The sequence below is a fragment of the Bubalus kerabau genome, chromosome 5 (assembly GCF_029407905.1).
Source record: "Bubalus kerabau isolate K-KA32 ecotype Philippines breed swamp buffalo chromosome 5, PCC_UOA_SB_1v2, whole genome shotgun sequence".
In the NCBI taxonomy this organism is placed as follows: Eukaryota; Metazoa; Chordata; class Mammalia; order Artiodactyla; family Bovidae; genus Bubalus; species Bubalus kerabau.
The window spans coordinates 25,453,384-25,472,812 of NC_073628.1; the positions used below are offsets into that span (position 1 = coordinate 25,453,384).

At 39.6% G+C, this 19,429-nt stretch overlaps 1 protein-coding gene across 1 annotated transcript; it reads right to left on the reverse strand.

Annotated features, from left to right (window-relative positions):
- Nucleotides 1-9,906: 9,906 nt before the first annotated feature.
- LOC129653786 (olfactory receptor 149-like) lies at nt 9,907-10,952 on the reverse strand. The gene has a single exon (XM_055583473.1). It carries the CDS (start codon nt 10,840-10,842, stop codon nt 9,907-9,909), a length of 936 nt encoding a protein of 311 aa, XP_055439448.1. The 5' UTR covers nt 10,843-10,952.
- Between the last annotated feature and the right edge of the window lie 8,477 nt (nt 10,953-19,429).

Below are 19,429 nucleotides of genomic sequence, written 5' to 3' on the forward strand. Positions count from 1 at the left end.
CGGAAATCAGACTGATTATATTCTTTGCAGCCAAAGATGGAGAAGCTCTATACAGTCAACAAAAACAAGACTAGGAGCTGACTGTGGCTCAGATCATGAACTCCTTATTGCCAAATTGAGACTTAAATTGAAGAAAGTAGGGAAAACCACTAGATCATTCAGGTATGACCTAAATCAAATCCCTTATGATTATACAGTAGAAGTGAGAAATAGATTTAAGGGCCTAGATCTGATAGACAGTGCCTGATGAACTATGGAATGAGGTTCCTGACATTGTACAGGAGACAGGGATCAAGAGCATCCCCATGGAAAATAAATGCAAAAAAGCAAAATGGCTGTCTGAAGAGGACTTACAAACAGCTGTGAAAAGAAGAGAAGCGAAAAGCAAAGGAGAAAAGGAAAGATATAAGCATCTGAATGCAGAGTTCCAAAGAATAGCAAGAAGAGATAAGAAAGCCTTCTTCAGCAATCAGTGCAAAGAAATAGAGGAAAACAGCAGAATGGGAAAGACTAGAGATCTCTTCAAGAAAATTAGAGATACCAAGGGAACATTTCATGCAAAGATGGGCTCGATAAAGGACAGAAATGGTATGGACCTAACAGAAGCAGAAGATATTAAGAAGAGGTGGCAAGAATACACAGAACTGTACAAAAAAGATCTTCATGACCAAGATAATCACAATGGTATAATCACTCACCTAGAGCCAGACATCTTGGAATGTGAAGTCAAGTGGGCCTTAGAAAGCATCACTATGAACAAAGCTAGTGGAGGTGATGGAATTCCAGTTGAGCTATTTCAAATCCTGAAAGATGATGCTGTGAAAGTGCTGCACTCAATATGCCAACAAATTTGGAAAACTCAGCAGTGGCCACAGGACTGGAATAGGTCAGTTTTCATTCCAATCCCAAAGAAAGGCAATGCCAAAGAATGCTAACTACCACACAATTGCACTCATCTCACACACTAGTAAAGTAATGCTCAAAATTCTCCAAGCCAGGCTTCAGCAGTACGTGACTGCAAACTTCCAGATGTTCCAGCTGGTTTTAGAAAAGGCAAAGGAACCAGAGATCAAATTGCCAACATCCGCTGGATCATGGAAAAGGCAAGAGAGTTCCAGAAAAACATCTATTTCTGCTTTACTGACTATGCCAAAGCCTTTGACTGTGTGGATCACAATAAACTGTGGAAAATTCTGAAAGAGATAGGAATACTAGAACACCTGACTTGCCTCTTAAGAAACCTATATGCAGGTCAGGAAGCAACAGTTAGAACTGGGTATGGAACAACAGACTGGTTCCAAATAGGAAAAGGAGTATGTCAAGACTGTATATTGTCACCCTGCTTATTGAACTTATATGCAGAGTATATCATGAGAAATGCTGGGCTGGAAGAAGCGCAAGCTGGAATCAAGATTGCCAAGAGAAATATCAATAACCTCAGATATGCAAACAACACCACCCTTATGGCAGAAAGTGAAGAGGAACTAAAAAGCCTCTTGATGAAAGGGAAAAAGGAGCATGAAAAAGTTGGCTTAAAGCTCAACATTCAAAAAACGAAGATCATGGCATCCGGTCCCATCACTTCATTGAAATAGATGGGGAAACAGTGGAAACAGTGTCAGACTTTATTTTTCTGGGCTCCAAAATCACTGCAGATGGTGACTGCATCCATGAAATTAAAAGATGCTTACTCCTTGGAAGGAAAGTTATGACCAACCTGGATAGCATATTGAAAAGCAGAGACATTACTTTGCCAACAAAGGTTCATCTAGTCAAGGCAATGGTTTTTCCAGTGGCCATGTATGGATGTGAGAGTTGGACTGTGAAGAAAGCTGAGCACCAAAGAATTGATGCTTTTGAACTGTGGTTTTGGAGAAGACTCTTGAGAGTCCCTTGGACTGCAAGGAGATCCAACCAGTCCATTCTGAAGGAGATCAGCCCTGGGATTTCTTTGGAAGCAATGATGCTAAAGCTGAAACCCCAGTACTTTGGCCACCTCATGTGAAGAGTTGACTCATTGGAAAAGACTCTGATGCTGGGAGGGATTGGGGGCAGGAGGAGAAAGGGACAACAGAAGATGAGATGGCTGATGGCATCACTGACTCAATGGATGTGAGTCTGAGTGAATTCTGGGAGTTGGTGATGGACAGGAAGGCCTGGTGTGCTGCGATTCATGGGGTCGTAAAGAGTCGGACACGACTGAGCCACTGAACTGAATTGAACCTGTCCATCCTAAACTATTCACAGTATATTCAATCATCCTACCAGCTAATTAATTTTAAAGGGATTATAGCAATTAGATTTTGGAGGAAATCTAAAGGGGACTCCAGTTTATGATGAGGGGAGTCTCCACGGGATGATGATATTGGATGTTAATGTTAGATAACAATGTTGTTGGGTGACCATGGTAGGAATGGGTTACTTCCAGCAGACATCGGGGCAGATAGAGTTGACCAAACACCATCACAGGTCACAGTACATATCAGAGGAGGCCACAGGAAGGTGTATCCAAGTGGAAAAATGGACATCCCTCTTTACCAATGCTGTAGCCTTGTAGTGGCAGAGCTCAGAATCAACCATGGGGAAATGAAGGATGAGGGTAGAAAGTTAAAAATTGACTAAGTTTGTAACTTGAATGTAACAATTTTGTAACTTGAATATAGTAAGTGTAACTTGAATCTCCTTGACTTCAATGTAACTAGGATATTTTTCCTACCAACCATTTGGCAGAAATGGAGGTGCAAGATAAAAATAAGCTATGCTATGCTATGCTAAGTCACTTCAGTCATGTCCGACTCTGTGTGACCCCATAGACAGCAGCCCACCAGGCTCCCCCGTCCCTGGGATTCTCCAGGCAAGAACACTGGAGCGGGTTGCCATTTCCTTCTCCAATGCATGAAAGTGAAAAGTGAAAGTGAAGTCACTCAGTCGTGTCACTTTTCAAAAATAAGCTAGGTATGAGAAAATAAAGGAAGTTACATTTTGTGCATCTGAGTTTGTCCCATGGGAACAACAGTTGCCCACTATATATCTTCTTTGTATGTTTGCATGAGTGCTCAGTTGTGTCTGACTCTGCAACCCAATGGACTGTAGCCTCCCAGGCTACTCTGTCCATGGCATTTCCCAGGTTATAATACTGGAGTGGGTTGCCCTTTCCTCCTCCAGAGGATCTTCCTGAGCCAAGGATCGAACATATGTCTCTTGCGTCTCCTCCATTAACAGGCGGGTTCTTTACCACTGAGCCACCTAAGAAACCTACTTACATGTTTGAAATGACCTTAAATTGTGACTCCCCAAGAGATACATAGTGATGTAAGTTATATACATGTATCTGGATGTGGTCGGGGACCTGATAATATGATGGCTAGGAATAGAATTACGGGTGGAAAATAATAGGCCTAATTATGTTCAATGGACTTTGAAAATTAGTCAGCCAGTGCAATTTTACTTGCAACATTTTCTCTGACCGTCAAGCTTACACCTCATTTCAAAGGGCTCAGCAAACCAGCTTTGGTCAGTCGCTGACTTACAGGGTCCTCTGGAAGGTTTCCATGGAAACCAAATGCAGAGCAGAAGGAGAGCATGGATAGCCTAACAATTAATTTCAAGCCTGATGTTTCTCTTTTTCCTGACCATATAGCCAATGTTTTTAGCATGGCTTTTGCCAAATGAATATAAATAATACCATGCTACAAACATTTTAAATACTATAAAATACTATATTAACAGTATACAATAAAAATAGAACATGTTACTATATATATACACGTATGAATTATACATATATGTATAGTATACATTGTATGTACATACCATATTATACATAATAATAGCTGCTATATTATAAACATATAACATAATATTAAGGATTATATATTACTGATTTTTGGGGGGGGGACTAAAAAGGGAAAAAAAAAACTAATGACTTTTCTATTTCTCTTGACATTTCTATGCCTTAACCACTCCTAGATTTTCCTCTTATGGCCATCCCCATTCTCAAATTTTTAAATCCTCCCAGCCAGCAATACACATTTCATATGTGATCTATTTTAGGCTCACCCTGGTATTCCCAGACCAAATAAATGTCTCTCATTTGAACCCACTTCATATTTTAATTACATTTTTGACAGATAATACTTAATTTGTTTCATAATTAATTACATAAAGACCTCTGCCTAAATCAGCTTTTCTTTCTCTGTAGCATCGAGTTAAGTGACTTAACAGTGACTCAATGAATGTTTGCTAAATTAATACATCAGTTAATTAAAATAAGAGGAAATCAACTTAGACTTCAGATCCCTTGGAGAATAGAACTCCCAGTTTAGTGCCCTCATTTCTGAGCACTCAGTAAGATACACAGACCTCTTTCCTCTTTTCTAGGAGAGGTATTTATATGAGGGATCTCTGAGGTCCCTTCCACCTCAACAGTTCTATTTGATAATCATGATCTAAAAATAAGATCTAACTATGTTGCATTTAGACTATCTTTTCATGTGGACCCTAGTCTAAATTTCTCTCTTTACTTCTGCTCATCATTTGCTTCCCAATAGATAGACTTAGCTCTATAAATAATAAACTGGCCAGAGAGTTGAGGACCAGGCTATGTAAAGGCATCACTTACTAAAGTATATCCAATTCAATATTAAAAATAGTGATAGACCTTCAGCTGTGCTCAGACCCTGTGCTGAACCACTGCATGGGACACAAAGATGGGCTTAGTGGTACAAGATATATGAGACATACAGTACCTATTCTCAAGAATTCACCAGCTATGAGGTGGAGAAGACAAGTATAAAGATAAATATAAAAACTATGGAGGAGGATTCAGGAGGACACATGTATGCCTATGGCCAATTCATGTCACTCTATGGCAAAAAACCATCACAATATTGTAAAGTAATTATCCTCCAATTAAAATAAATAAATAAATTTTTAAAACTTATTCTAAACAGACAAACTCAGTATAAGATTTAGATCCTAATTTAGATACCAATCCATCCTTTTAAGTGAAACTGCATTGGAGAACAGAGTCCCTAACTTTTTTGTCACTTGTTCCATGTTATTTTATGTATGTTGTTTGGGCTCTCTGGATTCAGTTGCCTCATTATATATAAAATGAAATCACTGTTTTCATTTTATATTGAAATTTTCATTTATATTGGTTAAATTATAAAATTCATTTATAATTATAAAATTATAAAATTCATTTATAAAATGAAATTTATAAAATGAAATTATAAAATTCATTTATATTGGTTAAATTAATTTATAATTTATAAATTATATAAATTTATAAAATTAAATTATAAAATTCATTTATATTGGTTAAATTAATTTATAATTCACAAATTATATATAATTTTCATTTATATTGATATGATCTTTAAGGTCTCATAAATTTTCTATCTTCCTATGTCTTACAGGACTTAAGAATGTAGCTCTTTGTTTTCATAGAAATGGTATGTTTATTGGCATCCCTAAAGGACTTTTATATTCACTTTAAAAATAATGAATTTCATTCTGTTGGTATATTATCAGAATTATTGTCAGTTCCATTGATTGTATCATGTGTGTGTGTGCATGGGTTTTGTGTGTGTGTGTGTGTGTGTGTGTATTTAAGGAAATTAAATATTCCTTAGCTCTCTCAAAATAAGTAAGAATGTAAAATACTTCTAAATTTTGGGTATCAAAACTGCAGGCAATAACATGAGATACAAATTTTCATAGCAACTACTGATGGAAAGAACTAGCAAGTATCGGATTGATTTAAGCCATGAGAACTGTCAGGGTTGATAAACTGAACCTTCTGCATTCTATCTTAAAATTCATTCTGAGTGTCAGATTGCTCACCCTGGCCCTGCTGTTTGGTCTAACTGCCTTACTTTAATTCTGCTTTTTATTAGGTGCTGGGCAAAGCCAGCTCTGAGCCCTGGAATGTGATTGAAAGATTCCAATGGTGCTTCTTTGAGATAAGAAGATTCCACGTTCAGAATATGTAGCCATTTGAAACTGAATTATTTTAACTGCTTTGTCTAGACCATTTAATTGCATCATAACTGGCAAGTGACATTTTTATCACTAACTCTCACAAAAAGGTAATCTCATAGAAGCTCTCTCTTTTAATGCAATAATTTAGGAAGAAATCAGTCTCACCTTAGAAATGCTAGAAAAACTGAGGTGAATGAAATTTTGCCTGAGCGTGTGTGGAAAGTAGGCTGTATGTTGTGTGTGTGTATGCACACATATACACATGTATGTTACACTCACACTTAGTTCTTCCCTGGAATACTAATTGCAGAGAAAACCCAAACCATAAATCTAACAAGCCTTCTTGTACTTCCAGTATCAATTCCCAGTCTTATTAATCCACTTGGCCCTGATATGCAGCTCTGAAGTGAGAACTAAAAATTAGAGGGTAAAAATAAAAGCCAAAGTCATAATGAGCAGGAGAAGCATCTCATAAGAGTGAGTACCTTTGAGATTAATTAACTAGAGAATTCTCTTCACAATGATTCCCTTAGAGAAATCTTACAGCTTGGCGTAAGTGGTAAGAAAAGTTTTATAAATGTGTTTCTTATCTGGAACTTTCGATTACCTCCTTTGGGAAACAAAGACCATTTCTGAGTCTCAAACAGTGATGTTAATAGGAATGAATATAGAAAGTGCATGCTTTTATCAGCAGCACAAATCATACGTTGGATATGGGAGGCATTAGAACAGATCTGGGCTTGAAAGTCTCGGTTTTCTAGGACTGTGGGGACAAAATACTGAACCACAAATTGGGTGGCATGAAAAACAGACATTTATTTTCTCCCAGTTCTGGAGTCTCGGAGTCTAAGATCAAGGAGACAGAAGGGTTGGTTTCCTCTGGGAGGACAAGGGCCCCTTTTCACGCTCTGTCCTTGATGACTTGCCGACGGCCACCCTCTTACACATTCTCATGCCGACATTCTTCCGACTGTATCCCTGGTGTCTCTTTGTGTCTGCAGATTACCTCTTATAAGGACATCAGTCATGTTGAATTGGGGTCCACCCTAAGAGCCTCATTTTAATTTAATTACTGCTTTAAAGGTCCTATCTCCAAATTACAGCCACATTCTGAGGTATGGGGTCTGGCAGGGTACAGTTAGGACTTCAACATGTGAATCTGGGGGGAAAACACAATTCAGTCTATAACAGAGAGTAAGACAAACATAGGGCTGGACGGCAGCCAAGGTACACAGGACATGTATGGTTTTGAACAAGTTTCCCATGCTCAATCTCATATTTCTAAACTAAAATACAAAAATACAGTAATAACAAGTATTTAGCTCATAGGGTCATTGAGTGAGTGAAAGTCGCTCAGTCGTGTCCGACTTTTTGCGACCCCATGGACTATAGAGTCCATGGAATTCTCTAGGCCAGAGTAGTGGAGTGGGTAGCCTTTCCCTTCTCCAGGGGATCTTCCCAACCCAGGGATCGAACCCAGGTCTCCCACATTGCAGGTGGATTCTTTACCAACTGAGCCATTAGGGAAGCCCAAGAATACTGGAGTGGGTAGCCTATCCCTTTTCCAGGGGATCTTCCCAACTCAGGAACTGAACCAGGGTCTCCTGCATTGCAGGCAGATAGGATCATTACAAAAATAAAATGATATAAGAATGCAAATAAACTAGTATGTGCTTAGTACATGATAAATGCTCTATAAGTCTCCATTTATCACATTTTCTTGGTCTCTCCATTCCTGGTGTAGCTTCAGTTTATCTTTTTCTGTCTACAGTTATAATTTAACTATTGTATGTCTGTTTTCTCCAGCAGGCTATGACATCATTTAGGTAAGATCATCTGTGTCTTCTTTATCTTTGCCTTGCCCACTCCTAGCAGAGTTATCTATCAAATGACATCTGAATGAGTGAAAATGAAAAGGAATTTGATTCCATCTTTTATCATTACAAATTGTGCTAGGTTGACCCTCTGAGCTGTTACAACCAGGAAACTGAGGAATGGGAAGAGATCATGTAGACTCAGAGAGGCTTAGAAGGGTCGGAGGCTTAGAAGAGAGGCTGGAGTGGGTTGCCATTTCCTCCTCCAGGGGATCTTCCTGACCCAGGGATTGAACCCACATCTCTTATGTATCCTGCATTAGAACGCAGATTGTTTACCACTGCACCACCTAGAAAGATTTGGGATATATTAAATTTAGAGTCATTTGAAGTGTATTTGAACCTTCCCCTTTAGACTCTTGTTTACTGAGCAACAAAAAAATAAAAAGGTTTTTAAGAGTTTAAGAGAAGAGACCAACAAGAGTTTGTCTCTGATCCAGGAGTGATTGCTAGCTCACACCAGTGCCTGGAGGTACAGACACAACAGTGCTAGTCTGGTCTGGAAGTTTCCATGGCTGCTGTCTGATTTTGAGAAGTACAGAGGCAGGAATAAAGACTGCTCTCTGTCTCTGCCCCCTTCTCATCTATCACCCTTTTTCCAGTTTCCTTCCATCCCTACATCTCTGTTAGAATAAACTTCATAGTCACTAGATTCCCCAAGTGTGATAGTAATGCTAAATGAGTTCAGCTGTGAAAACAAACTGTATTGAAATAGCACATTTTTCAACCTTTCCATATTTCAGCCAAAGCAAAAAGAAATGTACGCATGGGGACCAAACTCAAATTCTTTCCATAAACAGAGAAGTCAAAGGTACAAAACAATGACATCTAGGATGCCACATTGCCTCCTGGCTGTGCTGAGGAATACAAAACCAAGTCCAGATTTTCTGAAACAGCATCACAGTGCAGTCACGGCTCTGTGGATTCTCCCCATCTGCCCTTCCCAGATTCCCCTTCACATGCTGCACATTTCCAACCAGGACTGCTTCCCAGCTGAGCCCAGCAGACAGGGTTTGTAGATGAGAAGTACACTAGTCCCTCTGCCTCACTCGTGAGAGACCTGCCTCAGGTCCCAGCCTCATGTCCTTCTCTTCATGCAATGACTTTTTAGGGTGCTACTTGGGCTTCCCTGGTAGCTCAGATGGTAAAGAATCCACCTACATTATAGGAAACCTGGGTTCAATTCCTGGGTCAGGAAGATCCCCTGGAGAAGGGAATGGCTACCCACACCACTATTCTTGTCTGGAGAATTTCATGGACAGAGGAGCCTGGTGAGCTATAGTCCATGGGGTCACAAAGAATCTGACACGACTGAGTGACTAACACTATGAACTATACTTGTAGCCTTGGGGATGTAAGTCTCTCTTTTTTTTTTTCAACAACTCCTAGACCAATAAAATGAGGACTTATTCAATGAAGACACTGGTGGAATCAAACACTGCGGCCAAGATGAAGAAGCACCAAGGCAAAGGGGGAAAGAAGAGGAGGAGGGGCTGCAAGAGGATGACGGAAACAGATCTTGAGAAGCTGAAGAAGCAAAAGGTGATCTCCCTCCTTCCCTTATCAGCAGCATAATAACACACACATCCCAGGGTCAGAAAGCCAGCCCTCGAGTCTTCTTTCTGCCATTCGCTCCGTATGTGTCCTTGCATACACGCGTGCATGCTAAGTCACTTCAGTTTGTCCAACTCTTTATGACCCCATGGACTGTAACCCACCAGGCTCCTCTGTCTATGGGATTCTCCAGGCAAGAATACTTGAGAGGGTTGTGGTGCCCTGCTTCAGGGGATCTTCCTGACCCAAGGATTGAACTCCCGTCTCTTATATCCCCTGTATTGACTGGCAGGTTCTTTACCACTACGGCCACCTGGAAGCCCTGTGTGTCTTTAACAAGCCATTTTATCACTTCCAGTCTTAGTCCCCACATTGCAAAATGGATGTAATCATAATAGTATCTGTCCTCTCAAAGATGTTTGTGAATATTACCATACAGTAATATTCCATAAACTATGAAGTGCAGTTGAAGTAGTAGCTACTGATTTCTCTACCTCTGCTCAGGGAGGAAGACCAGCTGATATAGGACCTTCCTCAGAGATGACTTCACCTCTTTATTCCTGAGGCTGTAGATGAGTGGGTTGAGCATGGGGGTGACCAGGTTATTCAGGATCTGAACAGTTGCATCCATCCAGGGGCTTGGGGTTGGCCGTAGGTAGATGAGGACCACTGGCATGTAGAAAAGCAGGATGGCAGTGAGGTGGGCGCTGCAGGTGGAGAAGGCGTGCTTTCGGCCGTCTGCAGAGCGGATCTGCAGGATGGAGCAGACTATGCGGCTGTAGGAGGTGAGGATGAGAAGGAAGCAGCTGAGGGGCATGAGGCCCACACTGATGAACCCCACCATCTCCAGGGCTGAGGTGTCTGCACAAGCCAGCTTCAGCATGACCGGGATATCACAGAAGAAATAATCCACTTCATTGGGGCCACAGTAGGGCAACTGGAAGGTGAGCGTAGTTAGAAAGGTGGCCTGAATACAGCCAAAAAATGAGGTGCCCATGGCCAGGATGGCACACGCTCTGTGACTCATGATTATTGTGTAGCGCAGAGGGTAACATATGGCAACAAAGCGGTCATAGGCCATTACCGTGTACAGGAAACACTCGGTACAACCCAGGAAGTGGTAGAAGAAGAGCTGGGACACACAACCTGTGTAGGAGATGGCTCGGCTGTTCCCTGCGAGGTAGAAGAGCATCTTGGGGGAACTCACAGAGGGGAAAAACATGTCACACACAGACAGTTTACACAGGAAGAAGTACATGGGAGTGTGCAACCGAGTGGAGGAGACAATTGCCAGTAAGATGAGCAGGTTCCCCGTAAGGGTGAAGATGTAGAAGGACAGAAACAGGACAAAGAGCATGGTCTCCAGGTCCTCTGTGTGCGGGATGCCCAGCAGAATAAACTCAGTCACCACCGAGGCGTTTCTCATAGCTGTGATGAAGTCAGACCTTGAAAAGGGATCAGGAACACTGAGGTCTAAACACCAATATCAAATTATTAAGCTTTTTGCCAATAAGCACATTGGCTGTGTTTTTAACAAGCAACAACCTGCTTTCCTATGAATGGCAGGTTTAAAATATGTATTAAAAAAAAAAAAAATAAAATAAATATATCATATATTAAAATATCATATATTAAAAATATTATGTATTAAGAAAAGGCTATTTTACAGGCAGTCTATCAATCTCTTGGAAGAAATGTCTTGAGAGGCTGATTGTTGTTTATGACAAGACCAGAAATTCTGAGATATATTCAAATCATTTTCAGGTCAATTTAGAAGCCACTTTACAGTTGTTTAATTCATGGATTCACTCTTTTCAGGCACATTTATATTTTTAAATCTCACAATATCTTTGAGAGGCAAACTCCCACTATGCATTACCCTCTGAAAAATAATCAGGAAAAAATTGTGTTAGGAATCAGAACATTTAATTTTAATTCTGGCTTTGCCACTTATTAGCTATAGGAGTTCAAACAATTTATACAATATCTTCCATAGACATAGTTTTGTCGTACACAAAATGAAAATAATAATAACCTTAGCAAAAACATCAACAACAAAGATACTCTGGTGTCACAGTAAAGTTAATGCAATTTCTATGAAAGTATCTGGGTAAAACATAAATCTTAATGAAAAGTGTATTTTTATGTTTATTAAATATATGTTTAAATACCTTTCTTCAATGTTGGCATTCTAAAATTGTTTGCAAATACATGTTTTATGAAATACTATTATTAAATAGACTTACATCACATCCTCTTCAGATTACATCCTTCCAGACTTGGGAGGTACAATGTCCCCAACTCTATCAGGAGATGCTGCTCTGGTTCTTCTAGTCCTTTTAACATTTTCTGAGTGGACTTAGAAATATTAAGTCCCAAGGTGACTTTGGAATATTAAGTAAAAGAAAGAATAGCAGCAAGTAAAGTACCAAATACTACAACAACTTATGGTTCTATAATACTGTTTGATTTTTAAAGTCCATTTGAGGAAAAAGAAGCCTCAAGGACCAGGAAGGTCCCTTTATGTGGTCCCCAAGTGTGTGGGGATGGGGCAGAAGTTAATGATAAGACATGGGCATGGGCAGAGGTTGAGACACTCACATAGTCCACCTGAGAATGGAGTCACATTCTCCGGTGTTATAACAGGACCTCATGTTTACTGCCTCTGAGCAGAGAACAGAGTGCTCCAGCCAAACACACTTTAGTTCTCCCACTTATAAAGAATTGAGTCTCTTAGGGTTTGTGCATTCGAGACCTGTACACACTCCTGCTTCCAGGAGTGCTTCCTTGGAAGTTGATTCAGATCCCCTGAAGCTCTATTTGGGAATGAGTGATAGCTCTGAGGGAGCAATTAGTCCGTCGATCTTATTCATCATCCAGCTATGAAATAATAGTAGTGCGATCATCAGAAAGGAATTCTCTGAAGTGGGAAATGTCTGTGTTCCTCCAGGAGTATTTGCATGGTAGCATGAGTTCCAATTCTAAGCTTAGATCACCTGCAATGCTATCTCTTTTTTTGGTTGTCTTTTACACCTTCAAACTTTTCCTTGTGATATCCTTTGTCTACTGTTTTTGAAATTATCTGTACATCCTTGCAACTGCGCAGTTATCTCTAATAAACATCACTTTTCCAGGTAGAAACTTCATCAGTTATTATTTTCTTTATTTATACTATTATTATTTGTCCTTCAGGTCAATACTCCTAAAGACAAATATACATTCATGGAGGGTGATCAGTGTAAATAAAGGGGTTGGCTGAAAACCTTCTCCAAAAAAAAAAAAAAAAAATGATTGACTAAATAGCTAACGTTCAGTTAAAAATTCACAGTAAGGAGAGGGAGGAGCAAAGATGGCAGAGGAGTAGGACGGGGAAAACACTTTCTCCCCCACAAATTCATCAAAAGAACATTTAAACATCGAGTAAATTCCACAAAACAACTTCTGAAGGCCGGCAGAGGACATCAGGCACCCAGAAAAGCAACCCAAGTCTTCAAAAGGAGGTAGGAAAAAATATAAAAGACAAAAAAAGAGACAAAAGAGGGAGGGACGGAGTTCCGTCCTGGGAAGGGAGTCCTCTCCCGGGAAAGGAGTCTTAAAAAGAGACGTTTCCGAACACCAGGAAACCTTCTCACTGCCGAATCTGTGCCGAGCTTTGGAAGCACAGAGGGCAACATAACAGGGAGGAAAAATAAATAAACAATTAAAACCCGCAGATTGCGAGCCCTACGGTAACTCCCCACAGCGGAAAAGCAGCGCAGACGCCTGCATCCGCCATTAGCAAGCGGGGGCTGGGCAGGGAGGCGCGGCGCGGGCTGCATCGCTTAGGGTAAGGCCCTGGCCTGAATACCCTGAGTGCTATCTGAGAGAAATAATTTGGGCTAGTAAACCAGACCGTGGGACATCTACCACACAAAAAGCCAGCCCTAAACTAAGAAACCGCCAGGCCTGCGCAAGGAACAAAGGACTGAACAGAGATAGCCAGCTGCAGACCTTCCCCCTCTGGTGACAGGCAGCCAGAACCGGAAGTGGGTAATCGCAGACCCAGAGAGACATTATCTATAAAACTGTAAGCAGGCTTCTTTGCTAACTAAAACGTCTTGGCAGTCTGGACGGTCAACATCTGCCTGAGAAGGTGCGCCGGTTGTACACCTAGATAAACGAGCCGCAGGGAGGCGATAAGTCGCAGCAATCGCACTCACCAAACACCTCATCACCTGAGCTGCTTGGACCTGGGAAGGGCACAAAACGCAGGCCCAACAGAGTCTGCGCCTCTGAGGACTACCAGAGTGCCTGAACCTGAGCGGCTTGGACCTAGGAGGTACAGGCAGCACAGGGCCAGCCACGGATGGTTCCTGGCAGAGCAACCTAGAGCCTGAGAAGTGTGGGCAGGGAGGCTACATGTGCTGTGAGCAGGGGCAGACCCAGTGTGGCTGAGGCACTGCGAGTGCATGCCAGTGTTATTTGCAGCATCCCTCCCTCCCTACCCACAGCGTGACTGAACAAGTGAGCCTAAAAAAAAAAAAAAAGTATCCTCCACCATCCCCTTTGTGTCAGGGCAGAAACCAGACACTGAAGAGACCAGCAAACAGAAGAAGCTATAACAGAGGGAACCGCCTTGGAAGCTACAGGCAATAGATTAAAACCCTGTGGTTACTACCGACTACATAGGAAGGGGCCTATAGATCTTGAGAAATATAAGTCGGACCAAGGAACTAGCCAAAAATGAACTGAACCCACAAAACTCACAACAAAACCAGAGAAAGTCCTAGATATATTTTTACTATTTTTACGATCATTCTTTCTTTTTTTTTTAATTTAAAAAAAAATTTAAGTCCTCTATTATTCCTTTAATTTTCACTTTTATAACCTATTACTTTGCAAAAAAAAAAAAAGCCCTATTTTTTTTTTACAGCAAACTTCATATATACATTTCTTATAACTTTTTGACCTTGTTTTTTTTTTTCCTTCTTCTTCTTCTCTTTAACATTGTATTTTTGAAATTCCAAACTCTACTCTAGATTTTTAATTTTAGCTTTTTGGTATTGGTTATCAATTTTGTACCTATAGTTTTTTTTTTATAATTTCTGTGACTTTTTTGTTTGTTTGTTTCTCTTCTTCTTTTATATAACATTGTATATCTGAAATTCCAAACTCTACTCTAGATTTTTAACTTTTGCTTTTTGGTATTAGTCATCAATTTTGTACCTATATTCTCTTTATAATTTTTGCAACCTTGTTTGTTTTTGTTTGTTCGTTTTTTCTCTCTTTCTTTTCCTTCTTCTTTCCTTTAACATCGTATTTTTGAAATTCCAAACTCTACTCTAGATTTTTAATTTTTGCTTTTATGTATTTGTTACCAATTTTATACCTTTAAGAACCCAATCTTCAGTACCCATTTTTCACTAGGGAGCGAGATTGCTGGCTTGACTGCTTGCTCTCCCTTTGGACTCTCCTTTTTCTCCACCAGGTCACCAGTGTCTCCTCCCTAACCCCTCTCTACTCTACCCAACTCTGTGAATTTCTGTGTGTTCCAGATGGGGAGAACACTTAGGGAACCGATTACTGGCTGGATCTGTCTCCCTCCTTTTCATTCCCCCCTTTTATCCTCCTGGCCACCTCTGTCTCCTTCCTCCTTCTTCTCTTCTCTGTATAACTCCATGAACATTTCTGAGTGGTCCAGTTGTGGAGTGCACATAAGGAAGTGATTACTGGCTAGCCCACTCTCTCCTCTATTGATTCCACCTCATCTCATTCACGTCATCTCTAACTCCCTCCTCCCTCTTCTCTTCTCCATGTAATGCTGTGAACCTCTCTGGGTGACCCTCAAGGTAGAGAAACTGTTCATCTTTAATGTAGATGTTTTATCAATGGTACTGTACAGAAGGAGAAGTTTTGAAACTACTGTAAAAATAAGACCAATAACTGGAAGCAGGAGGCTTAAGTCCAAACCCTGACTCCAGGAAACTCCTGACTCCAAGGAACATTAATTGACAGGAGCTCATCAAACACCTCCATACCTACACTGAAACCAAGCACCACACAAGGGCCAACAAGTTCCAGGGCAAGACATACCAAGCAAATTCTCCAGCAACAAAGGAACAGAGCCCTGAGCTCCAAGATACAGGCTGCCCAAAGTCACCCCAAAGCCATAGACATCTCATAACTCATTACTGGACACTTCATTGCACTCCAGACAGAAGAAATACAGCTCCACCCACCAGAACACCGAAACAAGCTTCCCCAACCAAGAAACCTTGACAAACCACCTGTACAAACCCACACACAGCAAGGAAACGCCACAATAAAGAGAACACCACAAACTGCCAGAATACAGAAAGGACACCCCAAAATCAGCAACTTAAACAAGATGAAGAGACAGAGGAATACCCAGCAGATAAAGGAACAGGATAAATGCCCACCAAACCAAACAAAAGAGGAAGAGATAGGGAATCTACCTGATAAAGAATTCCAAATAATGATAGTGAAATTGATCCAAAATCTTGAAATCAAAATGGAATCACAGATAAATAGCCTGGAGACAAGGATTGAGAAGATGCAAGAAAGGTTTAACAAGGACCTAGAAGAAATAAAAAAGAGTCAAAATATAATGAATAATGCAATAAATGAAATTTAAAACACTCTGGAGGCAACAAATAGTAGAATAACAGAGGCAGAAAATAGGATTAGTGAATTAGAAGATAGAATGGTAGAAATAAATGAATCAGAGAGGATAAAAGAAAAACGAATTAAAAGAAATGAGGACAATCTCAGAGACCTCCAGGACAATATTAAACGCTACAACATTCGAATCATAGGGGTCCCAGAAGAAGAAGACAAAAAGAAAGACCATGAGAAAATACTTGAAGAGATAATAGTTGAAAACTTCCCTAAAATGGGGAAGGAAATAATCACCCAAGTCCAAGAAACCCAGAGAGTCCCAAACAGGATAAACCCAAGGCAAAACACCCCAAGACACATATTAATCAAATTAACAAAGATCAAACACAAAGAACAAATATTAAAAGCAGCAAGGGAAAAACAACAAATAACACACAAGGGAATTCCCATAAGGATAACAGCTGATCTTTCAATAGAAACTCTTCAAGCCAGGAGGGAATGGCAAGACATACTTAAAATGATGAAAGAAAATAACCTACAGCCCAGATTATTGTACCCAGCAAGGATCTCATTCAAGTATGAAGGAGAAATCAAAAGCTTTTCAGACAAGCAAAAGCTGAGAGAATTCTGCACCATCAAACCAGCTCTCCAACAAATACTAAAGGATATTCTCTAGACAGGAAACACAAAAACGGTGTATAAAATCAAACCCAAAACAATAAAGTAAATGGCAACGGGGTCATACTTATCAGTAACTACCTTAAACGTAAATGGGTTGAATGCCCCAACCAAAAGACAAAGACTGGCTGAATGGATACAAAAACAAGACTCGTACATATGTTGTCTACAAGAGACCCACCTCAAAACAGGGGACACATACAGACTGAAAGTGAAGGACTGGAAAAAGATTTTCCATGCATATAGGGACCAAAAGAAAGCAGGCATAGCAATATTCATATCAGATAAAATAGACTTTAAAACAAAGGCTGTGAAAAGAGACAAAGATGGTCACTACATAATGATCAAAGGGTCAATCCAAGAAGAAGATATAACAATTATAAATATATATGCACCCAACACGGGAGCACCACAATATGTAAGACAAATGCTAACAACTATGAAAGGAGAAATTAACAATAACACAATAACAGTGGGAGACTTTAATACCCCACTCACACCTATGGATAGATCAACTAAACAGAAAATTAACAAGGAAACACAAACTTTAAATGATACAATAGACCAGTTAGGCCTAATTGATATCTATAGGACATTTCATCCCAAAACAATGAATTTCACCTTTTTCTCAAGTGCACATGGAACCTTCTCCAGGATAGATCACATCCTGGGCCATAAGGCTAGCCTTGGTAAATTCAAAAAAATAGAAATCATTCCAAGCATCTTTTCTGACCACAATGCAGTAAGATTAGATCTCAATTACAGGAGAAAAACTATTAAAAATTCCAACCTATGGAGGCTGAACAACACGCTGCTGAATAACTAACAAATCACAGAAGAAATCAAAAAAGAAATCAAAATCTGCATAGAAACGAATGAAAATGAAAACACAACAACCCAAAACCTGTGGGACATGGTAAAAGCAGTCCTAAGGGGAAAGTTCATAGCAATACAGGCACACCTCAAGAAACAAGAAAAAAGTCAAATAAACAACCTAACTCTACACCTAAAGCAACTCGAAAAGGAAGAAATGAAGAACCCCAGGGTTAGTAGAAGGAAATAAATCTTAAAAATTAGAGCAGAAATAAATGCAAAAGAAACAAAAGAGACCATAGCAAAAATCAACAAAACCAAAAGCTGGTTTTTTGAAAGGATAAATAAAATTGACAAACCATTAGCCAGACTCATCAAGAAACAAAGGGAGAAAAATCAAATCAATAATATTAGAAATGAAAATGGAGAGATCACAACAGACAACACTGCAATGCAACAACAATGCAAAGGATCATAAGAGACTACTATCAACAATTATATGCCAATAAGATGGACAACGTGGAAGAAATGGACAAATTCTTAGAAAAGTACAACTTTCCAAAACTCGACCAGGAAGAAATAGAAAATCTTAACAGACCCATCACAAGCACGGAAATTGAAACTGTAATCAAAAATCTTCCAGCAAACAAAAGCCCAGGTCCAGACGGCTTCACAGCTGAATTCTACCAAAAATTTAGAGAGGAGCTAACACCTATCCTGCTCAAACTCTTCCAGAAAATTGCAGAGGATGGTAAACTTCCAAACTCATTCTATGAGGCCACCACCACTCTAATACCAAAACCTGACAAAGATCCCACAAAAAAAGAAAACTACAGGCCAATATCACTGATGAACATAGATGCAAAAAGCCTTAACAAAATTCTAGCAATCAGAATCCAACAACACATTAAAAAGATCATACACCATGACCAAGTGGGCTTTATCCCAGGGATGCAAGGATTCTTCAATATCTGCAAATCAATCAATGTAATACACCACATTAACAAATTGAAAAATAAAAGCCATATGATTATCTCAATAGATGCAGAGAAAGCCTTTGACAAAATTCAACATCCATTTATGATAAAAAAAAAAAAAAAACTCTCCAGAAAGCAGGAATAGAAGGAACATACCTCAACATAATCAAAGCTATATATGACAAACCCATAGCAAACATTATCCTCAATGGTGAAAAATTGAAAGCATTTCCCCTAAAGTCAGGAACAAGACAAGGGTGCCCACTTTCACCATTACTATTCAACATAGTTTTGGAAGTTTTGGCCACAGCAATCAGAGCAGAAAAAGAAATAAAAGGAATCCAAATTGGAAAAGAAGAAGTAAAACTCTCACTATTTGAAGATGACATGATCCTCTACATAGAAAACACTAAAGACTCCACCAAAAAATTACTAGAACTAATCAATGACTATAGTAAAGTTGCAGGATATAAAATCAACACACAGAAATCCCTTGCATTCCTATACACTAATAAGGAGAAAACAGAAAGAGAAATTAAGGAAACAATTCCATTCACCATTGCAACAGAAAGAATAAAATACTTAGCAATACATCTACCTAAAGAAACTAAAGACCTATATATAGAAAACTATAAAACACTGGTGAAAGAAATCAAAGAGGACACTAACAGATGGAGAAATATACCATGTTCATGGATTGGAAGAATCAATATAGTGAAAATGAGTATACTACCCAAAGCAATTTATAGATTCAATGCAATCCCTATCAAGCTACCAACGGTATTCTTCACAGAGCTAGAACAAATAATTTCACAATTTGTATGGAGATACAAAAAACCATGAATAGCCAAAGCTATCTTGAGAAAGAAGAATGGAACTGGAGGAATCAACCTACCTGACTTCAGGCTCTACTACAAAGCCACAGTT